Raw genomic sequence first — 23,246 nt, forward strand, 5'->3', positions numbered from 1 at the left:
AGGGGCGCCTGGGTGGCTCAGTGGGTTAAGCCGCTGCCTTTGGCTCAGGTCATGAACTCAGAGTCCTGGGATCGAGCCCCGCATCTGGCTCTCTGCTCAGCAGGGAGCCTGCTTCCTCCTCTCTCTCTCTGCCTGCTTCTCTGCCTGCTTGTGATCTCTCTCTGTCAAATAAATAAATAAAATCTTTAAAAAAAAAAAAAGAATAGACAGATCAATGGAACATAATAGAGAGCTCAAAAATAGACCCACATAAATATAGTCAACCGTCTGACAAAGGAGCAAAAGCAATACAACAGAGGAAAGTAGTCTTTTCAACAAATGATGCTAGACATCCACATGCAAAAAAATTTAATCTAAGCAGACCTTATATCTGTCACCAAAAAAATTAACGCAAAATGGATCATAGCCTTAAATATAAATTACAAACCTATAGGGGCACCTGGGTGGTTCAGTGGGTTAAAGCCTCTGCCTTCTGCTCAGGTCATGATCCCAGGGTCCTGGGATCAAGCCCCACATTGGGCTCTCTGCCCGGCAGGGAGCTTGCCTCCGCACCTCAGCTCCTCCCACCCCTGCCTGCCTCTCTGCCTACTTGTGATTTCTGTCTGTCGAATAAATAAAATGTTAAAAAAAATTACAAACCTATAAAACCAAGATAACATGGGAGAAAACCTAGATGACCTTGGATGTGGTGATCACTTTTTAGACACAACACCAAAGGCATGAAAGACAAAATCGATAAACTGGATTTTATTAAAATAAGAAAAAAGTTCTGCTCTACAAAAGACAGTGTCGAGAGAATGAGAAGACAAGCCACAGACTGGGAGAAAATACTTGCAAAAGATATGTCTGATACCAGACTATTATTGAAAATACACAAAGAAGACTTAAAAGTCGACAAGAAGAAAATGAACAACCTGATGAAAAAATAGGCAAAAGATCTGAAAAGAGATATCACCAAAAAAGATCTGCAGAGGACAACTAAGCATATGAAGATATTTGATATCATATGCCATTAAGGAATTGCAAATTAAAATAATGAGATAGCACTACGCATCTATTAGAATGGCTAAAATCCAAAAACATTGACAACGCTGTTTGGCAATATTATATGTCCAATATATTTATATTCTATGATACAGGAATTCCACTCCTGGAAATATACCCAGGAGGAATGAATCCATATATCCACAAAAAGATATGCACAAGAATGTTTGAAGCTGCTTTGTTCTTTTTTTTTTTTTTAAGATTTAATTTATTTATTTGACAGAGAGAGATCACAAGTAGGCAGAGAGGCAGGGTGAAGCAGGCTCCCTGCTGAGCAGAGAGCCCAATGCAGGGCTAGATCCCAGGATCCGGAGATCATGACCTGAGCTGAAGGCAGATGCTTAACCCACTGAGCCACCCAGGTGCTCGGAACCAACTTTATTCTTAATAATCAAAAACTAGATACAGGGCGCCTGGGTGGCTCAGTGGGTTAAGCCGCTGCCTTCGGCTCAGGTCATGATCTCGGGGTCCTGGGATCGAGTCCCGTATCGGGCTCTCTGCTCAGCAGGGAGCCTGCTTCCTCCTCTCTCTCTCTGCCTGCCTCTCTGCCTACTTGTGATCTCTCTCTGTCAAATAAATAAATAAAATCTTAAAAAAAAAAAAAAAAAACTAGATACAACCCAAATGACAACTGAAGGCAGAAAGGATAAAGCGTGATGTATTCCTACGATGGAATACTGCATAGCAACGAAAACTAAGGAACCATGGCTACATTCAACATCACAAATTAATCTCAGACATAACATTGAGTGAAACAGGTTGCATGTAAAGGAGTTACATAGGTATGATTCTTCATATATGAACTCCAGAAACAGACTCTACGGCAATGGAGCTCAGAACTGGTAACATCTGGAGGGGAATACTGACTCTAAGGAAGCTTCCTAGATAGTAGAAACACTCCATACCTTGATCTGGGTGGCAGTTACATTATGTATACGTACACATGTATAAAAAGCAAACAGTAAACTTAAAATGTGGGTACTTTGTTATCTGTAAAAAAAAAAAAAGGAAAAAATTATCAATTTTAATTTTTTTATCCATAAAAAAAGAAAAAAACAGGAGCATCTGGGTGGCTCAGTCATTAGGCTGCTGCCTTCCCTCAGGTCACGACGAGCCCACATCCGGCTTCTTGCTGAGCAGAAGGCCAGCTTCTCCCTCTTCCACTCCCCCTCACCCTACTTGTGTTCCCTCTCTAGCTGTGTCTGTCAAATAAATAAATAAAATCTTTAAAAAGAATAAATAAAAGGAACACCCAAAGACTTAAAAAAAAAAAAAGAAAGAAAGAAAGAAAAGAAAAACAGGGGCACCTGGGTGGGTCAGTTGGTTAAGCATCTGCCTTTGGCTCAGGTCATGATCCCTGGGTCCTGAGGTCCTCCGATCAAGCCCTTGGTCAGGGTCCCTGCTCAGTGGGGAGTCTGCTTCTCCCCCTCCTTATGCCCCGCCCCCTTGCTAGTGTAGGAGCCCCACCCCCTCTCTCTTGCTTCTGGCAAATAAATAAAATCTTAAAGAGAAAAAGAAAAAAGTAATCAGGGACAGCAGCTTAGAAAAAAAAAAAGGGAAGTCTTTATGTCATCATCTTGAATAAACATTAAAAAACAAAACATTTCCAATATATATTAAAATACATTAATTTGAAAATAATGTTCATCTGTGGGGTGCCTGGGTGGCTCAGTGGGTTAAGCCGCTGCCTTTGGCTCAGGTCATGATCTCAGGGTCCTGGGATGGAGTCCCACATCGGGCTCTCTGCTCAGCAGGGGGCCTGCTTCCCTTCCCCTCTCTGCCTGCTTCTCTGCCTACTTGTAATCTCTGTCAAATAAATAAATAAAATCTTTAAAAAAAAGTTCATCTGCGTATCACCAAATAAATAAATAAATAAATAAATAAATAAAATCACTCCATGTTCCCCAGGAATTCAAGCACCACACTTTGGTTAACGCATTCCAGGCACACTAGGGGTTTGATGCAAGCCGGTGCTGGGATATTGGCAACCTGGGGAAGGGCTGGGGCCAAGTGGAGCGGGCGTAGCTAGGATTATGCCTTGTTACCAGCCTGGGCTGGGCTTGTGGAATGCCTAGGCTCTGCTTCAAGGTACAGGGCAGAAAACTATAAGGGAGGGAGGGTAAATTGGGAGAGGGGGCAAAGAAAAAGGACCAACGGCAGATTCCCTCATGCTCTGGCCCATAGCCCAAGTCCTAGACTCCTGACCTCACCAGAGACGCAATAGATGTAAAACAAGGCAGTTGGTTTCCAAGTGGGAAGAGTGCCAGCCATGATTTTTGCAGCCCAAGGAATGAAAAATCAATAATAATCATTTTTATGATTCATGTTCATCCTGTTTCATTCCAGAACACTTTACCGAAAGGCCCCTTGGCCCAGCCAAGAAGCTTAGGGCCAGGAGCCAGGACACCTGGACTCCAGATCTCTATGTGGAAGACTTGGGCCTTTCTTGGGATCTAAGATTCTCAATTGTGGCAAGTGACATTGTGGAGAATTCTACAGTTTACGTATCTGTCCTTTCAGTTGACCCTCCAACCCTGAGAAGGAAAACAGAGAACGCAGGATTGCTATTCTCCTTTTACAGACAAGGAAACAGGATCAGATGAGGTTAAAAGACTTGATCAAACACGCACTGTTTAAGGTGGGGAAGCTCAGGTGGGAGCTGTGACTTTCGACTCCAAACCTTTTACTCTTTACCAGTCAAAACAAGAAAGGCAGTTCCTGCCTTCTCCAAGTACAATCTGAGAAGGAATTGAGCCTACACAAAACGCCCTGGGTGTGTTCCAAAGGCAGACCTGGATTTGTGGAGACTTAACTTGTACAGTGAACGGGGGTCTTTAACAAAAATCATACCAAAGGATGAAATAAAATTAAGGATGGGGCATTGCACAGGTCCCACAGATGAGGGGCCATTAGCTCCAGGTTCATTAGCAACAAGGTAAATCGGCCTCTCCTAGGCGCCCTGCCCACTCAAAAATCCGGTCACACCAGATCTTAACAGGGGTTTCCTCTCTGTTTGTAAAACGTGGCAGATGTGGGCTGTGGAAGCCCTGGGAAAGGAATCTCATTCCTCCCAGGAGACAGGAGGAATTACAGCGGCAGGGAGGCCGCTGAGTGAGGATGGAAAAGGCTGCGTGCCAGGGGAGAGTCCAGAGGGGCTGGTGACCCAGCTGGCCGCGACGTGGGCAGTCAGCAGCGTCGGCGTGGGAGACTGGCCGCCGGGGAGCCCCCGGAGCCTGGACCAGTGGGGCTACCCGAGGATCGACGGCCCTGACTGCGGGCGAGCCTGTGGGAAGCCGCCGCTCTTCGGTCTCCTGGCTCCCTGCGTTCCTGACAGCCCTTCCTCCGAGGAGCGGAGGCAGAGGCGGACGACCACGGCCGACGGCAGTGGAAGAGTGGATGGTGGTCCCCGCGCAGGCCTTTTCGATCCCCGGCCCGCAGGACGGTGGAGTGCCGGAGGCCTACGCGAAGGCTGCCCCGCGGCAGCTCGGGCGGCGAGACCGGGTGCCAGGCTCCCCTCGCGGCTCCCCGCCGCCGCAGGGGGGAGAAGCGGGGGGCGGGGGGAGCAGCGCCCGCGGCCTGCTTTCCCAGGGCTGGCCAAGCCTTTTTGACAAGCTGATTGCATGGCGGGGATTGGCTGGTCCGGGCGTGACGCCGGTAACAACAAAGGTGGAGTTGGAAGAAATTAGATTAAAGGAGAGGGGAGAAAAAAATTAAAGGGGGAGCTGGCTGGGGACAGGAGGCAGAGACCGAGGGGGAGATGCGCGAAGCGCGGTCTCCCGGCTCCCACTTCGCCCCAGAAGCCCCTTCGCGCAGACCCACCGGCATCAGGCTCTCCAACCCAGCCCCGGCCGAACTACCGAAACCAGGGTGGGGGTGGGGAAGGCTGCTGCTTCTAGAGAAATCCCCCTAATTCCCACCCTGACACCCCTTGCTGCGGCCCAGGGGGAGAACTTTTTGCTCGGACACCTCGGATCCTAAACCCGGCGGAGGTGAGGGGCTTTGAGAACGACGAGAGGCTCGCTCTAAAACCCGGAAGGCCCTCGCGGGGAGCCGAGATCCGGCGAGGCGGGGTGCTCCCCGGGTTTTTCAATGTGTTGCAAATCTAAGAGCTTCTTTCTTGCCTTTTTTTTTTTTTTGTAACACCCCCCTTTATCCCCCCACCCCCTCGCCTTGGCTTCAGGGTTGCAAAAGCAAAGAGCAATAAAAAAAAAAAAAAAAAAAAAAAAAAAAAAACCCCGCGCACACACTCAGACACACACCAGTGGCGACAGGGGAGAGTTGGAAAGACGCAGGAGAGAAGCAGGAGGCAGGAGGCAGCGGGGAGGGAGCAATGGGAGCGGGAAGCAGGCAGGTTCCCTCGCAAATCCCCCTCCGGCCCCACGTCGCTTCGCCGGCCCCGGCAGGGGAGCAAGGAGCCGGGCTAGCAGATGGAGGAGTGGAGCTCGCTCTAGGCAGCGGGCTTGGCCGGAGAATGGAGGAGCCGCCAAGCGACCGGCTGATTGGAAGAGAAACGCAGAGCGATGGAGGCGGGGGTAGGAGGACGATTTCTCTGCGGGGACTGGCGGCGGCGTATACGCCCGGGTCGGGCGCTGCAGAGCTTGGCTAGCTTTCAACCCGCGCTCGCCGGCTCCAGCCCCGCGCGCCCCCACCCCCAGCCCTCCCGGCGGCTCCGCAGGTGAGTGCGAGCTGGGGGCAAAAAACCCCAAAAGTCTCAACACGCCCGCCCTGCCCCCCCCACACCCCCCCAAAAAAAGAAAGAAAAGCATTTTTTTTCTTTTTCTTTTTTTATTTTCGTGCAGCCCCCATCGCTGGTGGGAGGGAAGGGGGTGAGGCTGAGTGGCCCGGAGGAGGCGGAGGGGCCAGGCGAGGCCGGGGTGGCCCGGGAGGCGGCGGCGCCGAGGCGGCTCTGACGGGCGAGCGCTCGGAGCGGCGCTGCGCTGCGCCGAGGCGGGCGGGCGGGCGGGCGGAGCGGGGCGGGCGGAGCGCGGCGCGTGGGGCTCGCCATTAGCCGTCGCTCCGCTTCGCCATCTCGGGCTTTGTCTGGCGACTCGCGGCCCCGGCGTCGGCTGCGGCGGAGCTGCGGCTCCGCTCTTCGGCCCGCCGCACCCCTAGGTGCTCCTGGCCTGCGCTCCCATTCACACGCTCGGTAAGTGAGCCCGGGTTCCGCGGATTTCGGGGGAGAGGGGTTGCGCGAGTGGCATCGCCGCCGATCTCCATGCGCCCGGGCAGGCCTGGGGAGCCATGCCGGGCTGGATTGAACCGGCTCCCAGCGCGGCTCCTCTGCCGAAGCCCATCGCCCCCTTGCTGTTTCCGGGGTGTAAGGAGCAAAGGGGATTGATTTTTTTTTTTCCCTAAATTTGCAGGGAGGGCATTTTGTACGGGTAAAAAAAAAATTTTTTTTTTTTTTTTTTTAAGTTTCGTGTGTGTGCTGTTCGGCAGCAGGGGACCGCGAGGTAGGCGCCGAAGCTTGGCGCCGCGATGGGCGTGAGTGCGCCCCAAGCCGGTGGCCACGCTCCGGGGAAGAGGGTGGGCGCGGAGCGCCCGCTCCAGGAGGCGGGAGAGGAGAGCGAGTGAGGACTGCTGTGGAAGTCCGAATCTGAGCTGGGAGGACTTGGGGGAGAGCTCCGAAGCAGGGCTGCGGCACCCCTCAGCCTCCCCGGCCGCCGGGGGGCCCTCCGGGCACCCTCTCTGCGGCCGCGCCTCGCGCCCTCCCTCCAGCGCGGGCCGAGCTTGCTAGTTCCCTCGCGGGTCTGGCGAGGTCGCTCTCGGCGCCCGCCCGCCCGCCTGGGCTCCGAGCCCCGCCGCCATCCGGGCGGCTGCGTGTCTCCCAGCCCCGGCCCCCCCCTTTCCCCGGCGGCGGCGGCAGCAGCAGCAGCAGCAGCAGCCGCTGCCGCCGCCACCAACACCACCACTACCACCACCACCCCCCTCCCCTCCTTCCTTCCCTCCGCCTCGGCCGCCCGGGTCCCCCCAGCTCCCGCCCCTCCTCCCAGCTGCCCCCCGCGGAGCCCGCCCGGGCAGGCTGTGGGAGGGAGCGGAGCCGGCGAGGCGGGCGGGCTGGCGCTCGCTCCCCGGGGGTCGGTGTGCGCTCTACGGGGAAGGACGCGCTCGCTGCCCCGCTTCTCCCGCCCCCCCTCCCGCTCCTCCTCCTCCCTTCTCCCTCCTCCTCCCCGCTCCGGCGGCGGAGGCTGCGGCGGCGGCGGGGGGTGTGCGAGCTGAGGCCGGGGCCGGCGGGCGGGCGGCGGGCGGGCTGCCTGCAGGCGGAGGGCGCTGTGCTTTGTGCTTTTCGCCGCGAGGAGCAGCAGGCAGCAGCAGCCACAGCCGCCGCCGCCACAGCAGCAGCCGCCGCCCCAGCGCCGCCGCCGCCGCCGCGCCCGGAGGAGGAGCCGCTGCCGCCGCGGGAGGGAGCTGCGGCTGTGCCCGGCCGAGCGGGGGAGGGCGCCGCCGCTCAGAGCCGGGGAGGGAGCCGCCGGAGCGGGAAGCCCGGAGGCCGCGCTGCGCCGGGTAACCGAGGCGGCTGAGGACGCGCGCCGGGGTCGGGGCCGGGGCCGGGCGGCGGGGAGCGAACCGCGGGTGCCGTAGACACCGGGGGGCACCCGGGGCGCCCTCCAGGCAGGGGGCTGGACGAAAGAGTTATCAGGGCACTGGAGAGGACGCCGAGAACCGGGGGAGGGGAGGGCAGGAAGCGAGGCCCGAGCCGAGCCCTGGCCGCGGGCAGAGGAGCCCGCGCTTCTCCGAGCCGGCAGGCGCAGTTCTCGCCGGCCGCCGGAGGGGGCGGCGGGGCCGGTGAGCGCTGTGCCCCCGCCTCCCGGCCGCCGTCCTCCCGTCCTCCCGCCCTCTCCTTGGCTCGGCTCCCCGGAGGCCGGGGCGGGGGCGCCGGCGGGGCTGGGCCGCAAGCTCGGGGGAGGAGGCGGCGGTTCCCGCCGTGGTCGCGCCTCTGCGCCGGGCTCCTCCGTGCGCGTCGGGGTGGCTGGGCGGTGGTGGCGCCTCTGGCCGGGGTGGGTGGCTCGGGGGCGGGGGGCAGGCTGGGCCGCTTCTCTCCGGCTGCTCGCCTGCCTGGGCGGGCGGGGACGGCGTCGGGAGCCCGGCAAGGGGGGAAGACGGGAATCCGGATCCGGTCCCCGGGGGCGGTGCGGCCGCTGCGCTCCGGGCCCGGCGGCGGCTGCGCTGCGTCCGGGTCCCCGCCGGGTTGCGGAGGCGGGGGGAACCGGCCGGGGGGAGGCGGGAGGAGGAGACTGCGGCGCGTGTCCGCTTCCTCGGCCGCGCGCGCCCTTTACCCGCCCTTCCTCCTCCCCCGCCCTCCAGCCTGGGGCCTCCCCGGGGCGGGCGCAGAGAGGAGGAGGAGATTTTTTTTTTTTTTTTTTTTGGCCGGGGTGGGGGAAGGAGGGCGGAGGGCGGGCGCTAGCTGCACGCGGGAGCTGGGAGCAGTCTCTCGCGTGGGCAGGGGAGGGCGCACGCGGTGGAGCCAGACTGCAGGGGCGCGCGGGGTGGGGGGCGTACACCCACCGACCCATTAGGTCTGCTAGGGTCTTGGCAGGGTCTCCGCGAGAGTGTGGACTTGTGCCCCCCCTCCCCTTTGGGGGAGGGAGGAATAGAAAGTCTCTCACCTCGCATCCCCGCCTGAGTGGGGACTGGTGTCTCTCCTAAAGGGTGAGGTGGTTTTGACCGCGGGTTGCCCGGCCAGCACGACCCAACGAGGTGGCTGGAGGAGGTGGCTGGACGGCTAAAGAATGAACGGAGAAGCTGACTGCCCCACAGACCTGGAAATGGCCGCCCCCAAAGGCCAAGGTAGGAGCTCTTTAATTTACGTCCTCTTCTCCCACATGGTTGTCTGCAGGGCCCACTCCCCTTGGAAAGGGGTTAGACAGTCTGCATTCTCTGAATTGAAATGAGGGAGGTATATTCAGTTTCAGGAGTCAAGTTTGGCCAAACCCAAATTATTTGGCATCGAGGCTATAAACTGTATTTTTCACACTCCGTTCTTCTGCTTAGAGAGGGAGAAGGCGGCCTGTGCAGGCCAGAGTGTGCCCTTTTCTCACCCTGTGTCCTGGAATGGGAGGAAGGATGAGGAATGTGGGGGAAGGGGGAGAAAGGCTTTCCAGGTGTTTTATTGTTATTCAGAGGACAAGGTTTTTGGTGAGGCAGGTGGAGGGAGAGGATATTTTGGTGGTCTGAGGCTCCCAGCCATAGGATGTCCGTAACTAGACCCTACTCCTCCAGTGGGGACTCCCTGTGCTTGGGGGCAGGGGGTAGGACGAAGCCGATCAACTGGCCCTGACCGTGGGACACTGAGAGGAGAGAGGATTATTGTCCCATGTGACCCACCCAGTGGAAACCCTGACCCAGGTTACCAGATGCGAATGCAAATGAAGAGCCCTTTTGACTCCTAGCCCTTGGCTATCTGTTCTCTCAGCTTACCTTCCAGAGAGGCCTACTAGAGGTGTGTTTTCAATGGCTGGAAATAGCTGGTTCAGAACCCCCCCACCCCCACCCCCCGCCTTTTTTTTTTTGCCTCCATGGGGAGTTGGACCCAGAAGACAGCCCAGAATTCTGGGGGTTCTCTTCTCCCTGGAACCAGGGCCCTGAGAGCCTTGCCCACCTGCCAGCCCTGTATGGTTTTTTCATTTCCATTCCATTTTCCTTACTTGCCCCAAATTATTCATGTCTCTAATGTTAGCTTCCAGCTGTGCTGGAGAGGAATGTCTGCATGGGTTCTCTTCAGTGCCCACACTCCATCCTCAGTCCTTGCACATCTGTGGGATCCCCCTAGAACTTAAACTTGGCATCACATTTAGATGTGTTGTGCCTCCCTGCTTCTCTCCCCTCTTCTAGTAAGTTAGCTGTTTGCCCACCAAGCCCCAAATCGCTGTAACTTCATTCTTTTCTCTCCTCTACAATAAACGGTAGCATGTGGCAACCTGGCGTGCGATCATAGTTTTGAAGGAAGCCAGACTTGACTTCAGGTCTGGCTTTCTAGGTATGATACTGTCTGGACTGGACCTCCTGTTTTAATCCATATGGTCACAGTTTTCCTTTATGAGTAGGTCATGTCTTGTCTTTACCTTCAGATTGGAGGTAAACAGGGATTTGGGATGCTCTGGGAAAGAAGGGTTGAGCACTTAAGGATTGGGGAACAGTTGAGGGGAAAGCATGAGCTGGGCGTGATTGCCTTTCTCACCCCTCCCCAGACCGCTGGTCTCAGGAAGACATGCTGACTTTGCTGGAATGCATGAAGAACAACCTTCCATCCAATGATAGCTCCAAGTTCAAAACCACCGAGTCACATATGGACTGGGAAAAAGTAGCCTTTAAAGACTTTTCTGGAGACATGTGCAAGCTCAAATGGGTGGAGATTTCTAATGAGGTAACTGACACCCCCCCCCACCGCTTTCCTGACACATCTGTGTGAACCCCTACCTCAACCTTCCTGGTGGGGGAGAGGAAACAGAAGTCTATAAACAGGAAGGAAAGAGACCAGGCGAGGTGCTCATGTGGTCGCCCTTGTGCATTTGGGAGGCGGCACGGTTGACAGCACTGGCCTAGAGTTCTCAGTTCTGCCACTTTCTAGCTGTGTGGCCTTGAATACTTACCGTCTTGGAGCTTCTGTCGCCTGAGCTGTTCTGGGGAATGAATGAGGTGCTGGCATGGACAACACATCGAGGTCAGATGGTCACCTTGTTGCTGTCCTTTGGTGTGTACGGACTGCCTGGTCCTCTGCCGGAGGCATGGACCAGCGTCTCGGTGTCAGGGGCTGAGCTGTGGCTTTTGCCCTCTGCCCCTCCCCCTTCGATAAATTCAGTCTAGTGGAAATTAGAGGAGACCCACTGGCAAAGGGGGGGTACACTCTGGGGTGGTGTTTCCCTTTCTGAACTTCCCCTTGCACTCACCGCCCTTCTGCCTCCAGGTGAGGAAGTTCCGAACGTTGACAGAATTGATCCTTGATGCTCAGGAACACGTTAAAAATCCTTACAAAGGCAAAAAACTCAAGGTGAGTTTCCAGGAGGCGGAGCGTGACCTGCAGGAGAGGAATGGGCCAGAGAAGGGATCCTGTCTGACCTTCACTGTGTCCTTGACCCTCCTTCCAGAAACACCCGGACTTCCCAAAGAAGCCCCTGACCCCTTATTTCCGCTTCTTCATGGAGAAGCGGGCCAAGTACGCGAAGCTCCACCCTGAGATGAGCAACCTGGACCTGACCAAGATTCTGTCCAAGAAATATAAGGAGCTGCCGGAGAAGAAGAAGGTGGGGGGAGGGGGGCGAGGCAGGGAGGCGGGAAGAGGCAGGGAGCAGCTGGTGCATTGTGGGTCAGCCATGACGGGGAGGCTTAGACAGAGGGCCTCAACATTGGGTGGGGTGGGTCACAGAGCAGAGCGTAGGGCCTCGGGCAGCCACACTCGACCTCTTCCGTACAGGGAAGAGGTACTGGCACTGGCACTGTGGAAGGCATAATAACCGGGACTGTAGCAGGCACTCAGACCACCCTTCGCTGCCCTAGACCGTCCACAGTGTTCTCATACAGCACAGCTTCTGGGCTCAGTTCTCACGGTCAGGCCGGCCCAGCAGTTCACCCTCTGACGACCCCCCCCCACCCCCGCCACCCAACTTTGGTCTCATCTGATGCATGCAGTCAGTATCCCCATTCGGGGAACCTCTGGAGAGGGGGTTCTGCCAATTGTGTGGGCACGGAGCTGAGGCTCCAGAGGGACTCATGTCCCTGGTCCCGCAGCCAGTGACAGCAGAGCAGGGATCAGGCGCACTTCTCACTGCCCCACGCACATGTGAAGTGGGCTTCCTTCCTCTGTGCGCGTGTTTGCCCAAGGATGCACCAGCATCCCTTGTGGCCTCCCACTGTCCCAGGCTGTTGGAAATCGTTGACCTTAAGCAGAGGTTTCCCCGGTTTCCCTGGCAGGGTTGGACCCCATCCCGCACTTTGAAGTCAAGTGGACCCTCCCCGCGGCTGGCAGCCAGGCCGTGGAGGGGCCTGCCACTGGGCCCTGAGCGAGATGGGGCCGGGGTGGGGTGGGTGGGATGAACAGCAAGGGTGCTGGGCCGCAAGGCAAGCCAGGGAGAGGTGTCGAGGAGGGGCAGGGGGAGGGAGAGGCAGGCACCTCTTCGGGAAGAAGAGATCAGGATACACACAGCCAGCATGTAGCCTCCCACCTTCCTTGTTGGTGCCCTGTGGCTGTACGCTCCCCTCCCCCCTTAATTCTGTACTCAAAAAGGAGCCAACTTGGCGGGGTGCAGCCAGCTGTCTGCTGCTGCTGCCCAGGCCCAGCGGGGGTAGGAAGTGGCAGAGTTCTCCTTGGCCCCTCTGATGGGGAGGTCGTGGAGCAGACTGTACATGATAACCCAGACACTCGGCATGGGAGGCAGAGGCCCAGGGTCCCAGGACCGGGGAGGGCTAAGACACTGTGGTAGAGTGGACAGGGTACTGGCCTGGGGGACCCAAGGCTTGGGCCTGATGATCTGACTACCCCTGAGTTGTTCTGTGCGTGACCTAAGGTAAGTTCCTTTTCTCTGGACCTGGTCTTTGTCTCAGGTGCGGAGGGTAAGCCCAGCCCTGTGTGTGAATGACTTCTTGTTCCAAGAACCACTGTTCTGTGTGAGGAGGGCTGAGACTGGGGCAGAGTGGGCTGGGCTCTGCTCCCTGTGTTCGGCAGGAGCCACAGCGGAAAGTGAGGCTGTCCCTGTGCCTGGTGCCTCTTGTGGGAGAGGCGGGGTTTGGGGCTCGGTTGCTGTGAGCCCCTGGACTCTTCCAAGGCTGACTCTTGTGACTCAGGGAGAAAGGAGACCTGGACATTGAGTGGTAGCCGGGACAGGAGGTAGGTAAGGAAAGGAAAGAAGAGTGAGGAATGGAGAGGCAGGAACAAGACAGGGAGGTAGTTGCTTGATGGTGGGAAAGGAGGCCAGCCTTACGGAAAGCGGTGGAGGAGAAGGAAGAGAAGCCAAGGCAGAGGAGAGCCAGTGGGGAGTGGGGAGGGCTGGAGGAGTCTGCCAGCCAGGAGCCAGGGAGAAGGTGATGGGAGGGGGTTCAGAATGGGGAAGGCATGTGAAGGATAGTAGCCGGGGCACCTGAGGTACTACAAGATACCACTCAGTGGATCTGGAAGGAAATCCAAATGCAAGGGACCGATTTGTTAGAATATCATTAATGTTGTAAGGGTTCGCTCTGGGTGCCTTCAACACCATCTCCCCTCAGGCCTTGGAAGCAGGACTTGGCCTGCCCCTGGCCTCGTGGGCCGCCTTGGAGGCAGCAGACCAATACCAGCTGCCACAGACACGGGAGGAGGGAAGAATAGGGGCAAGGCCCACACCTCCTCCTGACTCATCGTGGGGAGTTTGTGGTGTTGGGGGAGGGGGAGGTAGGGTCAGGGGGAGTCCCAGCCCTGTCACTGCTCATTGTGACTGGGCAAGGCCTGGTCCTGCTTCTGGGACTCTCCCTCTCTTAGCAGGAGAGACCAGGACATAGGATGTGTCCTGGGAGACCCCTGTAGCTCGCACTGTCTGGTTCTAAGCCGACAGTCTGGGCTACGGTTGAGTCTCCCCAACCCACTGGAAGGCAGGCCACCATCCCCTGCCAGCTCACGCCACCCTGGTCTGTCCACGTCACCACTGGGAGGCAAAATAGCTAGCAAGGAGCGCTCAGTGGCTTTTATAGCTCAGGCTTTGGGTCGTGGATGACCCTGTCCCCTCCTCCCCCAGATGAAGTATATTCAGGACTTCCAGAGAGAGAAACAGGAGTTCGAGCGAAACCTGGCCCGGTTCAGGTAAGGCAGTGGAGCCCAGAGGAGGGCCACAGGGCACTGGGTGTGGCAGGATAGGGTAACCCCGACCAGAGCCTTGAGCTTGCCCTCTGAGGCGTGGAAGATGGACGGGTCACATGTTGACCCTAGCGGGGTCATGCTCAAGGGCAGGGACAAGCAGGTAGCCACTGTCCTACTAGGCCCCAATGAATAGGCCGCGGAGCCTTGGTGGGTGGGGTAGCTAGCCGGGGTTCCCTGGCAGGGTCTCCCGCACCCACTGACTGTTGCTCCCCACGCCCTGGCTAGGGAGGATCACCCTGACCTAATCCAGAATGCCAAGAAGTCGGACATCCCTGAGAAGCCCAAAACCCCCCAGCAGCTGTGGTACACCCACGAGAAGAAGGTGTATCTCAAAGTGCGGCCAGATGTGAGTGTCCGGCCCGGGGGCAGGGATGGAGGGCGCACGGTGGTGGCAAGGGGGGAGCCGCGCCAGGTCGGCCGGGCATGGTGCAGGGGAGCAGGAGAGGAGGCCCCTCCCCAGGGGTGGGCTGCATGGACAGGGCCTGGGCCAGCTGGCGTGCGAGTGTGTGTGTGCGTGCGTGCGTGAGCCTGTCCCCTTGCACCTAGGCGGGACCCCCGCCTCTCCACTTTCCCCTCCTGGCCTGTGGGGGTCACTCACGTGACCTCCTGTGGCCTGAGGGGGCGGGGGCCTCTGTGCCCCCCTCCCCCCTCCCCTTCCCCTTCCCCTGGCTGCCTGTGTGTGTCTGACGGCTTTTGGTTTGCAGGCCACTACGAAGGAGGTGAAGGACTCCCTGGGGAAGCAGTGGTCTCAGCTCTCGGACAAAAAGAGGCTGAAATGGATTCATAAGGCCCTGGAGCAGCGGAAGGAGTACGAGGTTAGGCTTCCGCTGCGCTCCTCCCCGTCCGGCTCTTCAAGAGCCTCTGCCCTCTGACTCTGCGGCCTCCGCACTCTGCGGGAGGCAGTCGTTCCCTGTCCCTCCGTTGAGGGAGGGGCCTTCTGGGCCCCTTGCCTCTGCCCCTACCTTCCCTGCCCCCCTCCCCACCATGAGATCTCAGGCTAGGGCAGGGCAGGGCGCCATGTCTCGTGTGACGGAGCAGACACACGGCCACCCCCCAGCTTTTGCTCCCTGCCTCCCCTCCCCAGCGGCTCTCCCCGCCCCAACCCCCCCTGCTAACCCCACCCCCCCGTTGCCCTCCATCCCCCCACCTCACTCTGCAGGAGATTATGCGTGACTATATCCAGAAGCACCCTGAGCTGAACATCAGTGAGGAGGGCATCACCAAGTCCACCCTCACCAAGGCCGAACGCCAGCTCAAGGACAAGTTTGATGGGCGACCCACCAAGCCACCTCCGTAAGCGCCACCCCCTCGGGTGGGGGTGGGGAGGGTGAGTGGGCCAGTGGGCATTGAGGGAGTCCAGAGAATAGAAGACCTCGGCCAGGCTCCGGAGTTGAGGAAGCCCTGGTCCCTCAGGGAGGAGGCTCAGGGGGGATGGCGTCTCCTTTCCCACCGGTTCCGACAGGAACAGCTACTCCCTGTACTGCGCCGAGCTGATGGCCAACATGAAGGACGTGCCCAGCACAGAACGCATGGTGCTCTGCAGCCAGCAATGGAAGCTGCTGTCCCAGAAGGAGAAGGACGCCTACCACAAGAAGTGTGACCAGGTGAGCCATGTGGAGGGCGACTCCTGGAGACGCTTAGGCCTGGCCTTGGGACTTTGAAGCCTGAAATCTGGCCCCAGCGAGGGGTCCATCAGTGGTCGGGCAGGTGGATCTTGGGCCCCCGCTCCAGACTCGGTGCTGGGCGAGGTTTGGCTCTGGACCATCCAGGTTCTGGACGTTTTGTAGAGGGTTATGGTGCCTTGAGAATCAGCCGGTTCGTTCCCAGACTGACCCCGACTCCACTTCTGTTCCCAGAAAAAGAAAGATTACGAGGTGGAACTGCTTCGTTTCCTAGAGGTGAGTGTTCCTGTAGGCGGGGCATCGGTCAGACAGAGGCCTTGGGGTTAAGGCCCTTTGGACCACCACCCCCCCATTCCGCCGCCCCCTCCCCCCGGGAGCCAGCTGGTAGCCAGGTGCACAGCCCCACACCTTGTCTCTGGACCAGAGCCTGCCTGAGGAGGAACAGCAGCGGGTCCTGGGGGAGGAGAAGATGCTGAGCATCAACAAGAAGCAGGCCACCAGCCCAGCCTCCAAGAAGCCCTCGCAGGAAGGGGGCAAGGTACGCAGGGGGCACAACTGACTTGGGGGTAGGTGGGGGAAAGTGGGGCTACCCGCCATCACCCCCACGGCCCCCGACCACCTTTGTCTACCTCCAGGGCGGCTCGGAGAAGCCTAAGCGGCCGGTGTCAGCCATGTTCATCTTCTCTGAAGAGAAGCGGCGGCAACTTCAAGAGGAGCGGCCTGAGCTCTCAGAAAGCGAGCTGACCCGCCTTCTGGCCCGCATGTGGAACGACTTGTCAGAGAAGAAGAAGGTCGGGGTCCTGCTCGCTTGTCCCCCAGGGTCTAGCTGCTCTGCCTCAGCCTTGGCCTGTGTGGGCCCCAGTTGTGCCTGGGCTAGGACGCCAGGGCTGGGAGCTCTCTGAGGAGGGCCTCTGCTCCTCCGGGGAACAGAGCTGGTTGGCGGGCCAGGCTGGAGACCTCTGCACCAGCCCACGCCTCCTCCAAGGAGCTGCGAGCCCTGCCCTGGCCCAGGGGCACGAGCCTTCCAGAGCTGGACGGGGAACGCGCGCCCCCTGGGGGCGGCGGGAAGGCTGACGTCCCTGCTCTCCCTCCGCAGGCCAAGTACAAGGCCCGGGAGGCGGCGCTGAAGGCCCAGTCTGAGAGGAAGCCGGGCGGGGACCGTGAGGAACGGGGCAAGCTGCCAGAGTCGCCTAAGAGAGCCGAGGAAATCTGGCAACAGAGCGTCATCGGGGACTACCTGGCCCGCTTCAAGGTGGCAGGGAGCTTGAAAGGGGTGGTTCCGCTGTCTGCCTACCGCTGCTGCCCCCAGCCCTAGGTGACCCCTCCCATAGCTGACACCCCTGTTTGTCTCCAGAATGACAGGGTGAAGGCCTTGAAAGCCATGGAGATGACCTGGAACAACATGGAGAAGAAGGAAAAACTGATGTGGATTAAGAAGGCAGCTGAAGACCAAAAGCGATACGAGGTGGGAAGAAGGGCTCAGCTGGTCAGCGCAGGGCGTGGGGAAGGGCGGGCATGGTAGGCTCAGTGGACCCTCGGCCACCTCCCTCCGCTTTGGGGGTCAGAGTACCCTTGCCTCAGCGGGTGGGGCCGTGGAGCCAGGAGCCCCAGCCTTGGTTGTGTGATCCTAAGCAAACCTCCCGCCTTCCTTCTCTGAACCTCAGTCACGCATCAGTAGAGGGGGCGATGATACCGGTCACACGAGCGTGGTTGTGACAAACACTTCCGAGCAGCGGCGCCTGACCCAGGTGTGAGCTGTGAGGACGTTGCTCCCTAGCCGTGCCTCTGTTTCCCAGGCACTGATGGCATGGGGCGGGAGGTAGAAATACTTCGGGTGTGGGGTGGAGTGCGCGTGACCCTTCCCGGTGTCCCCGCAGAGAGAGCTGAGTGAGATGCGGGCACCCCCCGCCGCTGCGAACTCCTCCAAGAAGATGAAGTTCCAAGGAGAACCGAAGAAGCCTCCCATGTGAGTCAGAGGGCCGCAACCCACGCTGGCCAAGGGGAGGGTCATAGCTAGCAGGTGGCCGTCTTGGCGTCCTAACCCTCCCTGCACCGCCGCACCTCCTAGGAACGGTTACCAGAAGTTCTCCCAGGAGCTGCTGTCCAACGGGGAGCTGAACCACCTGCCGCTGAAAGAACGTATGGTGGAGATCGGCAGCCGCTGGCAGCGCATCTCCCAGAGCCAGAAGGAGCACTACAAGAAGTTGGCAGAGGAGCAGCAGAAGCAGTACAAAGTACACCTGGACCTCTGGGTCAAGGTGAGAGGGCTGGGGACCCTTGGAAGAAGGCGGCGGTGTCTGGCTGGTCTGCATTCATGATTTCGTTCAGCATCCCAGCAGTCCTATAGGGCAGCGACTACTATCGGGGGAAGAAACCAAGGTTCAGAGAGGTTAAGTAATTTATCCAAGGTCACACTGCTACTAAGTAGAATAATCCAAATCATACTGCCTTTTCCTCCCTCCAGCTGGGACCAGAGGACCTCTCCCAGGCTCTGGTTTGGCCCCAAGCCTCTGCGCTGCTCCCCTTCTGCACCTTGATTGAGCAGTCAGATCTGTAACATGGGGAGAATCACCTGTGTCTGCCCCCAACTGTCCAGCCGGGGACCCTGGGAGAGCGTGGGGTTTAAGTGCCCAGAGATTTGGGGAGCCCTGGATCCCCTCCTCTGGGGCTCCAGGCTATGGAGCCCTCTCTGGAGCAGGAGTGATGATGCGAGGTTATGGTGGTCGTTGTGGGGGCCTGCTCTGAGCTGAGGAAGGACTAACTCTGGAAGCTCCGCTCGGGTACAACAGGAGGGACATGAAAACCGATAGTCCTGGGACGGGGTGGCTTTGAGAAGGACTCGGGGCATCTCCAGCAGTAGCACTGGAGCTGTGTGCTTGGATCTGGGTGGGGGGTCTGTATGTATGGGGAGAGCGGCAGGGGTAGGGCAGGGTAACGGTACATGAGGGCTTAGCCCCCTGCCTGGCACTCAGCCACATACTCGGTCAGTGCAGGTGGCGTTGCAACCTTTACCTTCTTCTCTGTCTCCCGCAGAGTCTGTCTCCCCAGGACCGTGCGGCCTATAAAGAGTACATCTCCAGTGTGAGTCTGGGAGCAGGGCAGTGCCGGGGACGGGGAGGGTTTGGAGCGGGCCGTTGTCTGGCACTCACGGCTGTTCCTTTGTCCGCATCGCCGTCCTTGCCTACAGAAACGTAAGAGCATGACCAAGCTGCGAGGCCCGAACCCCAAGTCCAGCCGGACTGCCTTGCAGTCCAAGTCGGTAAGGAGCTCCTCCCGGACGGGGCTGGGGGTGTCCCTGGTGCCCAGAGGGGTGTGGCAGGGACGACCCCTGATGTGCCTCCGCCCCTCCCAGGAGTCCGAGGAGGATGAGGATGAGGATGAGGAGGACGAGGATGAGGATGAAGAGGAGGAGGACGACGAGAACGGGGACTCCTCAGAGGATGGGGGGGACTCCTCGGAGTCGAGCAGTGAGGATGAGAGCGAGGACGGAGATGAGGTGAGGCGGCGGGGCGCGGTGGGGGAGGGGGGCTTGCCAGGCTCGGCCCGTGGTCACCGCATTCCTTGCCCCCCAGAATGAGGAGGATGACGAGGACGAGGATGACGACGAGGATGACGATGAGGACGAGGACAACGAGTCTGAGGGCAGCAGCTCCAGCTCTTCCTCCTCGGGGGACTCCTCGGACTCTGACTCCAACTGAGACCCGGTCCCACCCAGGGCTCCCCTCCCCAACTGACCACCTTTGTTTCTCCCCCATGTTCTGTCCCCTGCCCCGTGGCCTCCCCCACTTTTTCTTTTTCTTTTTCTTTCTTTCTTTCTTTTCTTTTTTTTTTTTTTTTTAAATTTGGTGGGGGAGGGGCTGGAGGAGCCCAGGCCAGGACTCTGTAGCCTCAGAGACATTGGCCCTGGTGGGGGGGCCCTCCAGGGAGCGCAACCATCAGACTGAGCCACCACTGGACCGGCCCGGCCCACGCCTCTTCTGCACTTGCGGTTCTGTCATGGACAATGGACCTGGGAGTGGGGTGGGGGGTCCCAAAGAGTCCGGTGAGGCCCTCCATACCTGCAGCCCAACCCATGGGAGGGTAGAAGCTCGGGGAAGACCCCTCCCTTCCCAGAGGGGCTTGCCGACTGGACCCCTGCGTTGGAACTGGAGGCAGGGAATGTGGGGGGAGGAGGGCAGGAGCCTCAGAAAATAGGCGCCGCCCCCTAGCCCTCTCCCCTGCCCTCTGCAGGAAGGAGCTGCCCATACCCACTCATGGGGGGAGGGGGCAGAAGTGTTTTTTATATATGTGTATATATTTTTTTTTTTAAGCTCTGAGCTGTCAACGAGACGTTTCCTACCGATCTCGGCTGCCGTCTCTGTTGTCATTTCTGGGAGAGGGAGGGCTTAGGGGGTAGGTTTGGGACTTTTTTTAAAACGGTCTTGACACGAATGGAAAAGCGTGTGTGCGTGTGTGTCGCCTGTACATAGCATGGGTGCACCTGTGGATGTGTGCAAAGGCGTGTGTGTGCGTGTGTATGCATGTGTGTAAGAGAAGGGGGAGTCACCTCAGTCTGTGAATCTGGTGAGTAGGTTGGTGAGGGCCAGGGAGATACTGATCCTGGTGGGAACAGGCTAGGGCAGCCCCTCTCTCCACATTCTCTGCTTTGCCTAATCTCTGATTCGATTTGGGGGATGGGGCGGGTATCGAAGCCACTCTCCTGCTTCCTATAGCTGCTTCCCTCTGCCAGGGCCACGTGACTGAGCCGCCACTGGGCTCGGGCGGGACATTGGGAAGGGGACAGACTAGGTGATCCTAAGAGCCTTTTATTTAGTGGGAAAAGGCCTTCCCAGTTCATTTGAGAGGTTGCCTGGCCCCCTTAGGCTCAGAAACTGGGCTTCAAGAAGTATATTGAAAGCTCTTAACATATACCCCTCCTGCCTTTCCCTATATCCTCCAGCTCCCCCACCGCCCCCCATTCCCTTTGATTTCTCAGGTCTGCTCCCCTCCCCGCCCCTCCAAACCCCTAGCTGGGGAAGGGGTCGGCAAAGGCTGCTTTTGCAGTAGTCCCTCTAACCCTTCCTGGCCATCTCAAAATTTCTGGTACCCTGATTCCTTAGACCCTTAATAAGCCAAGCCACCTTATCTCTGTGGATTGAAATTTTTAATTTTTTATTAAGTTTTGGCTTTTTTTTTTTCCTTACAATCATGTCAATGACCTATTTAGTTGGGGCTTTGTGCTTTTCCGCCTTCCCCTCTGAATGAAAGCCAAGGTGTGGGGGAAGAGTGGGCATTCCACCGGGGAGGTGGGATGAGAAAGAGGAGTCCCACTCCCAAAGGAAAGCCGTCTGCTTTGCCTTGGACGTGGTGCTGGGGGTGGGGGCATTAGGGGAAAATACTCCCCACTCCCACTCCCCTTCCTTTGTCCTGACCCTCATACAGGGGTTCCTAGGTTCTATTTCTTCCCAAGAGCCCCTGCAAAGGATCCCATTTTCCTGTTAGAATGCCCCTACACTGTTGTGTTTTAGTGGAATGTGTTTTCATTTAAAAACAACTTTGAATGGGGCCCTTCTCCCCCCCCCCCCCGGTTTTAAAAATTGAAAATTCTTACAGTACAAACAGGGCTGTGGGGATGGGGATGTTGGTGCTGTAAGAGGTCACTCTGAGTGCATTTTGGCACTGGGATGAGATGGTTGGAGTGGGAGGACCCCGCCCCACTCTCTCCCCTTTTTTTCTAATATTTAAGGAGTGTTTTTGTAGGTTTCAACAACAACCACAACTTGAATTTGTATCATGGGAGGTGGGAGGGAGTGTCTTAGAGGTGTCTGCCTAAGCTTAAGGCCAACTGTAGAAGTTTTGTTTCCCCTCTTTTTGTACAATAAAGTGAAAAACAAAGGTTTGACTGCTGTCTGGTCACTGGAATCAATGAAGGGCGGGGTGCAGGAGGGATGCACCAGGTTCAACAGGGAAAGACTTTATTTGACAGACACAGCGAGAGAGGGAACACAGGCAGAGGGAGTGGGAGACGGAGAAGCAGGCTTCCCGCTGAGCGGGGAGCCTTATGTGGGATGTGGGGCTCCTGGATCCCAGAACCCTGGGGTCACGGCCTGAGCTGAAGGCAGATGCTTAACCCACAGAGCCACCCAGGCACTTGTGGGGAAAGACTTGATGCCAGCTTGTCTGCTCCTTCTCTCTAGAACCTTCTCTTCCTAAAGATTCCACAGGTAGCCCACCTGCACATCGCTCTGTGCTCTTGCTGCTGTTCCGGTTCCGTTCGTTCACCTTCAGTTGTCAGACCACCAAAGACAGAATTTGGGGACTGATAACTTATTTTCCCACTGCTTTGGGAAATTGGGGGCAATGAACTATGAGGGTCAGGGGCTCGCCCTGGTCATATAAGGACTTATCACTGGGCCCTCCCATCTTGAGCCCTCAGCCTCTCCCCGGGTTAGAGGTGACTTTCCCAACTCCACCCAGGGCCCTTATGGGAAGTGGGCTGGGCCAAGATGACTCGCCCTCCAAGGTGAAGGAAGATAGCCTTCCCTGCACAAGTTTTGGCCTGGTTCCTGGAACTACAGGGGCCGGAGACCTAGGCCCTATCCAAGAGCTCTCCCTTGGCCCCACACCCTGGTGTTCTTGGCCAAATTGCTAGAAAGCTCACTGCCTTTCTAGGTCTCCCATTTCCTCACCTCCTACTCACCACTCTCCTGGGGTGACTCTAAATTCACCAGCACATGCATCATTCCATCCAGTGGACACCTGTCCATCTTTTTTTTTTTTTTTTTTTTTTTTTTAAAGATTTTATTTATTTATTTGACAGAGAGAAATCACAAGTAGGCAGAGAGGCAGGCAGAGAGAGAGAGAGAAGCAGGCTCCCTGCTGAGCAGAGAGCCCGATGCGGGGCTCGATCCCAGGACTCTGAGATCACGACCTGAGCCGAAGGCAGCGGCTTAACCCACTGAGCCACCCAGGTGCCCCCACCTGTCCATCTTTTGACGTCTTTGGTCTATTCCGCTGGCATTGGCTCCTCCTCATTCTATACAAGGTGTTCATTGCCTTAGGAACCTCCAGTTATCACCCATAGGTAACCAATCCAAAAGGGGTTCTCTACAGAGGCTGCTCTTCTAAACCGCAAACCTGTGTAAATTTCTGTGTATCCTCTGGGATATGTTGCAGGTACCTCATCCCTCAAAGCCCAAAGCAATATAAACCTCTGGCTATTCAAACTAGAAACTAGGGTATCGGCCTTGACTTCTCTCTCCCTCTTAAACCTCCACATGTATTTGCTCACCTAGACGTGTCCATTCCACTTCCTGTATCTCCCCCCAAATCTGTGTACCCTTCCCCGTTGCTGGCATCTGCATCCCATTCAAGGCCACCATCATTGCTCAACTTTTGCAAAGACTTCCTAAAACTGGTCTTCCTGCTTGCACTCTTGCCCCCTACAGTCCATTCTGCACACAGCAACACAGCAACCAAAGTTCTCTTTTAAAAAGAAATCTGGGGACACCCACCTGGCTCAGTTGGAAGAGTGTGTGACTCTGGATCTCGGGGTCATGAGTTTGAGCCCCAAATTGAGTGTACAGCTTAGTAAATGAATTAAAAATTAAAAAAAAATAATCAAAATGAAAAGAAATCTGATTACTTCTGTACTGACTAACAACTTTCATGACTCTGTGAGGCCTGGCCCCTGCTTTCCATCTCCCACCTTCTCTCATCTTGCTCTTTCTAATCACTCACAGCGATCCAGCCGAGGGATCTCTTTTGGTCTTCAAACC

General features: G+C 57.4%; 1 protein-coding gene across 4 annotated transcripts; it reads left to right on the top strand.

The window, feature by feature from the left end:
* The first annotated feature begins 6,090 nt into the window (after nt 1-6,090).
* UBTF (upstream binding transcription factor) lies at nt 6,091-21,367 on the top strand. 4 transcript variants are annotated; one of them, XM_044247786.1, is made up of 21 exons: nt 6,091-6,190; nt 8,694-8,832; nt 10,233-10,408; nt 10,949-11,032; nt 11,130-11,285; nt 13,746-13,810; nt 14,093-14,213; nt 14,572-14,682; nt 15,027-15,160; nt 15,330-15,471; nt 15,724-15,765; nt 15,914-16,027; nt 16,125-16,280; nt 16,586-16,741; nt 16,844-16,954; nt 17,367-17,455; nt 17,558-17,747; nt 18,523-18,570; nt 18,677-18,748; nt 18,842-18,985; nt 19,062-21,367. In XM_044247786.1, exons 2-21 carry the CDS (start codon nt 8,775-8,777, stop codon nt 19,185-19,187), a joined length of 2,295 nt encoding a protein of 764 aa, XP_044103721.1. In that variant the 5' UTR covers nt 6,091-6,190; nt 8,694-8,774; the 3' UTR covers nt 19,188-21,367. The 4 variants fall into 4 exon arrangements, with proteins under 4 accessions (XP_044103721.1, XP_044103724.1, XP_044103723.1 ...); XM_044247788.1 differs by lacking the exon at nt 6,091-6,190 and adding an exon at nt 7,502-7,548; XM_044247789.1 differs by lacking the exon at nt 14,572-14,682.
* Nucleotides 21,368-23,246: the final 1,879 nt, after the last annotated feature.

Source organism: Neovison vison, chromosome 5 (genome assembly GCF_020171115.1).
Source record: "Neovison vison isolate M4711 chromosome 5, ASM_NN_V1, whole genome shotgun sequence".
NCBI classification, from domain to species: Eukaryota; Metazoa; Chordata; class Mammalia; order Carnivora; family Mustelidae; genus Neogale; species Neogale vison.

Excerpts from the sequence above, each read along its gene's own strand:
- UBTF (XM_044247786.1), top strand. The coding sequence starts at position 8,775 with ATGAACGGAGAAGCTGACTGCCCCACAGACCTGGAAATGGCCGCCCCC. Across the intron at positions 11,033-11,129 it reads ACAAAGGCAAAAAACTCAAG|AAACACCCGGACTTCCCAAA; the intron begins GTGAGTTTCCAG and ends CCCTCCTTCCAG. Across the intron at positions 15,472-15,723 it reads ACCACAAGAAGTGTGACCAG|AAAAAGAAAGATTACGAGGT; the intron begins GTGAGCCATGTG and ends TTCTGTTCCCAG.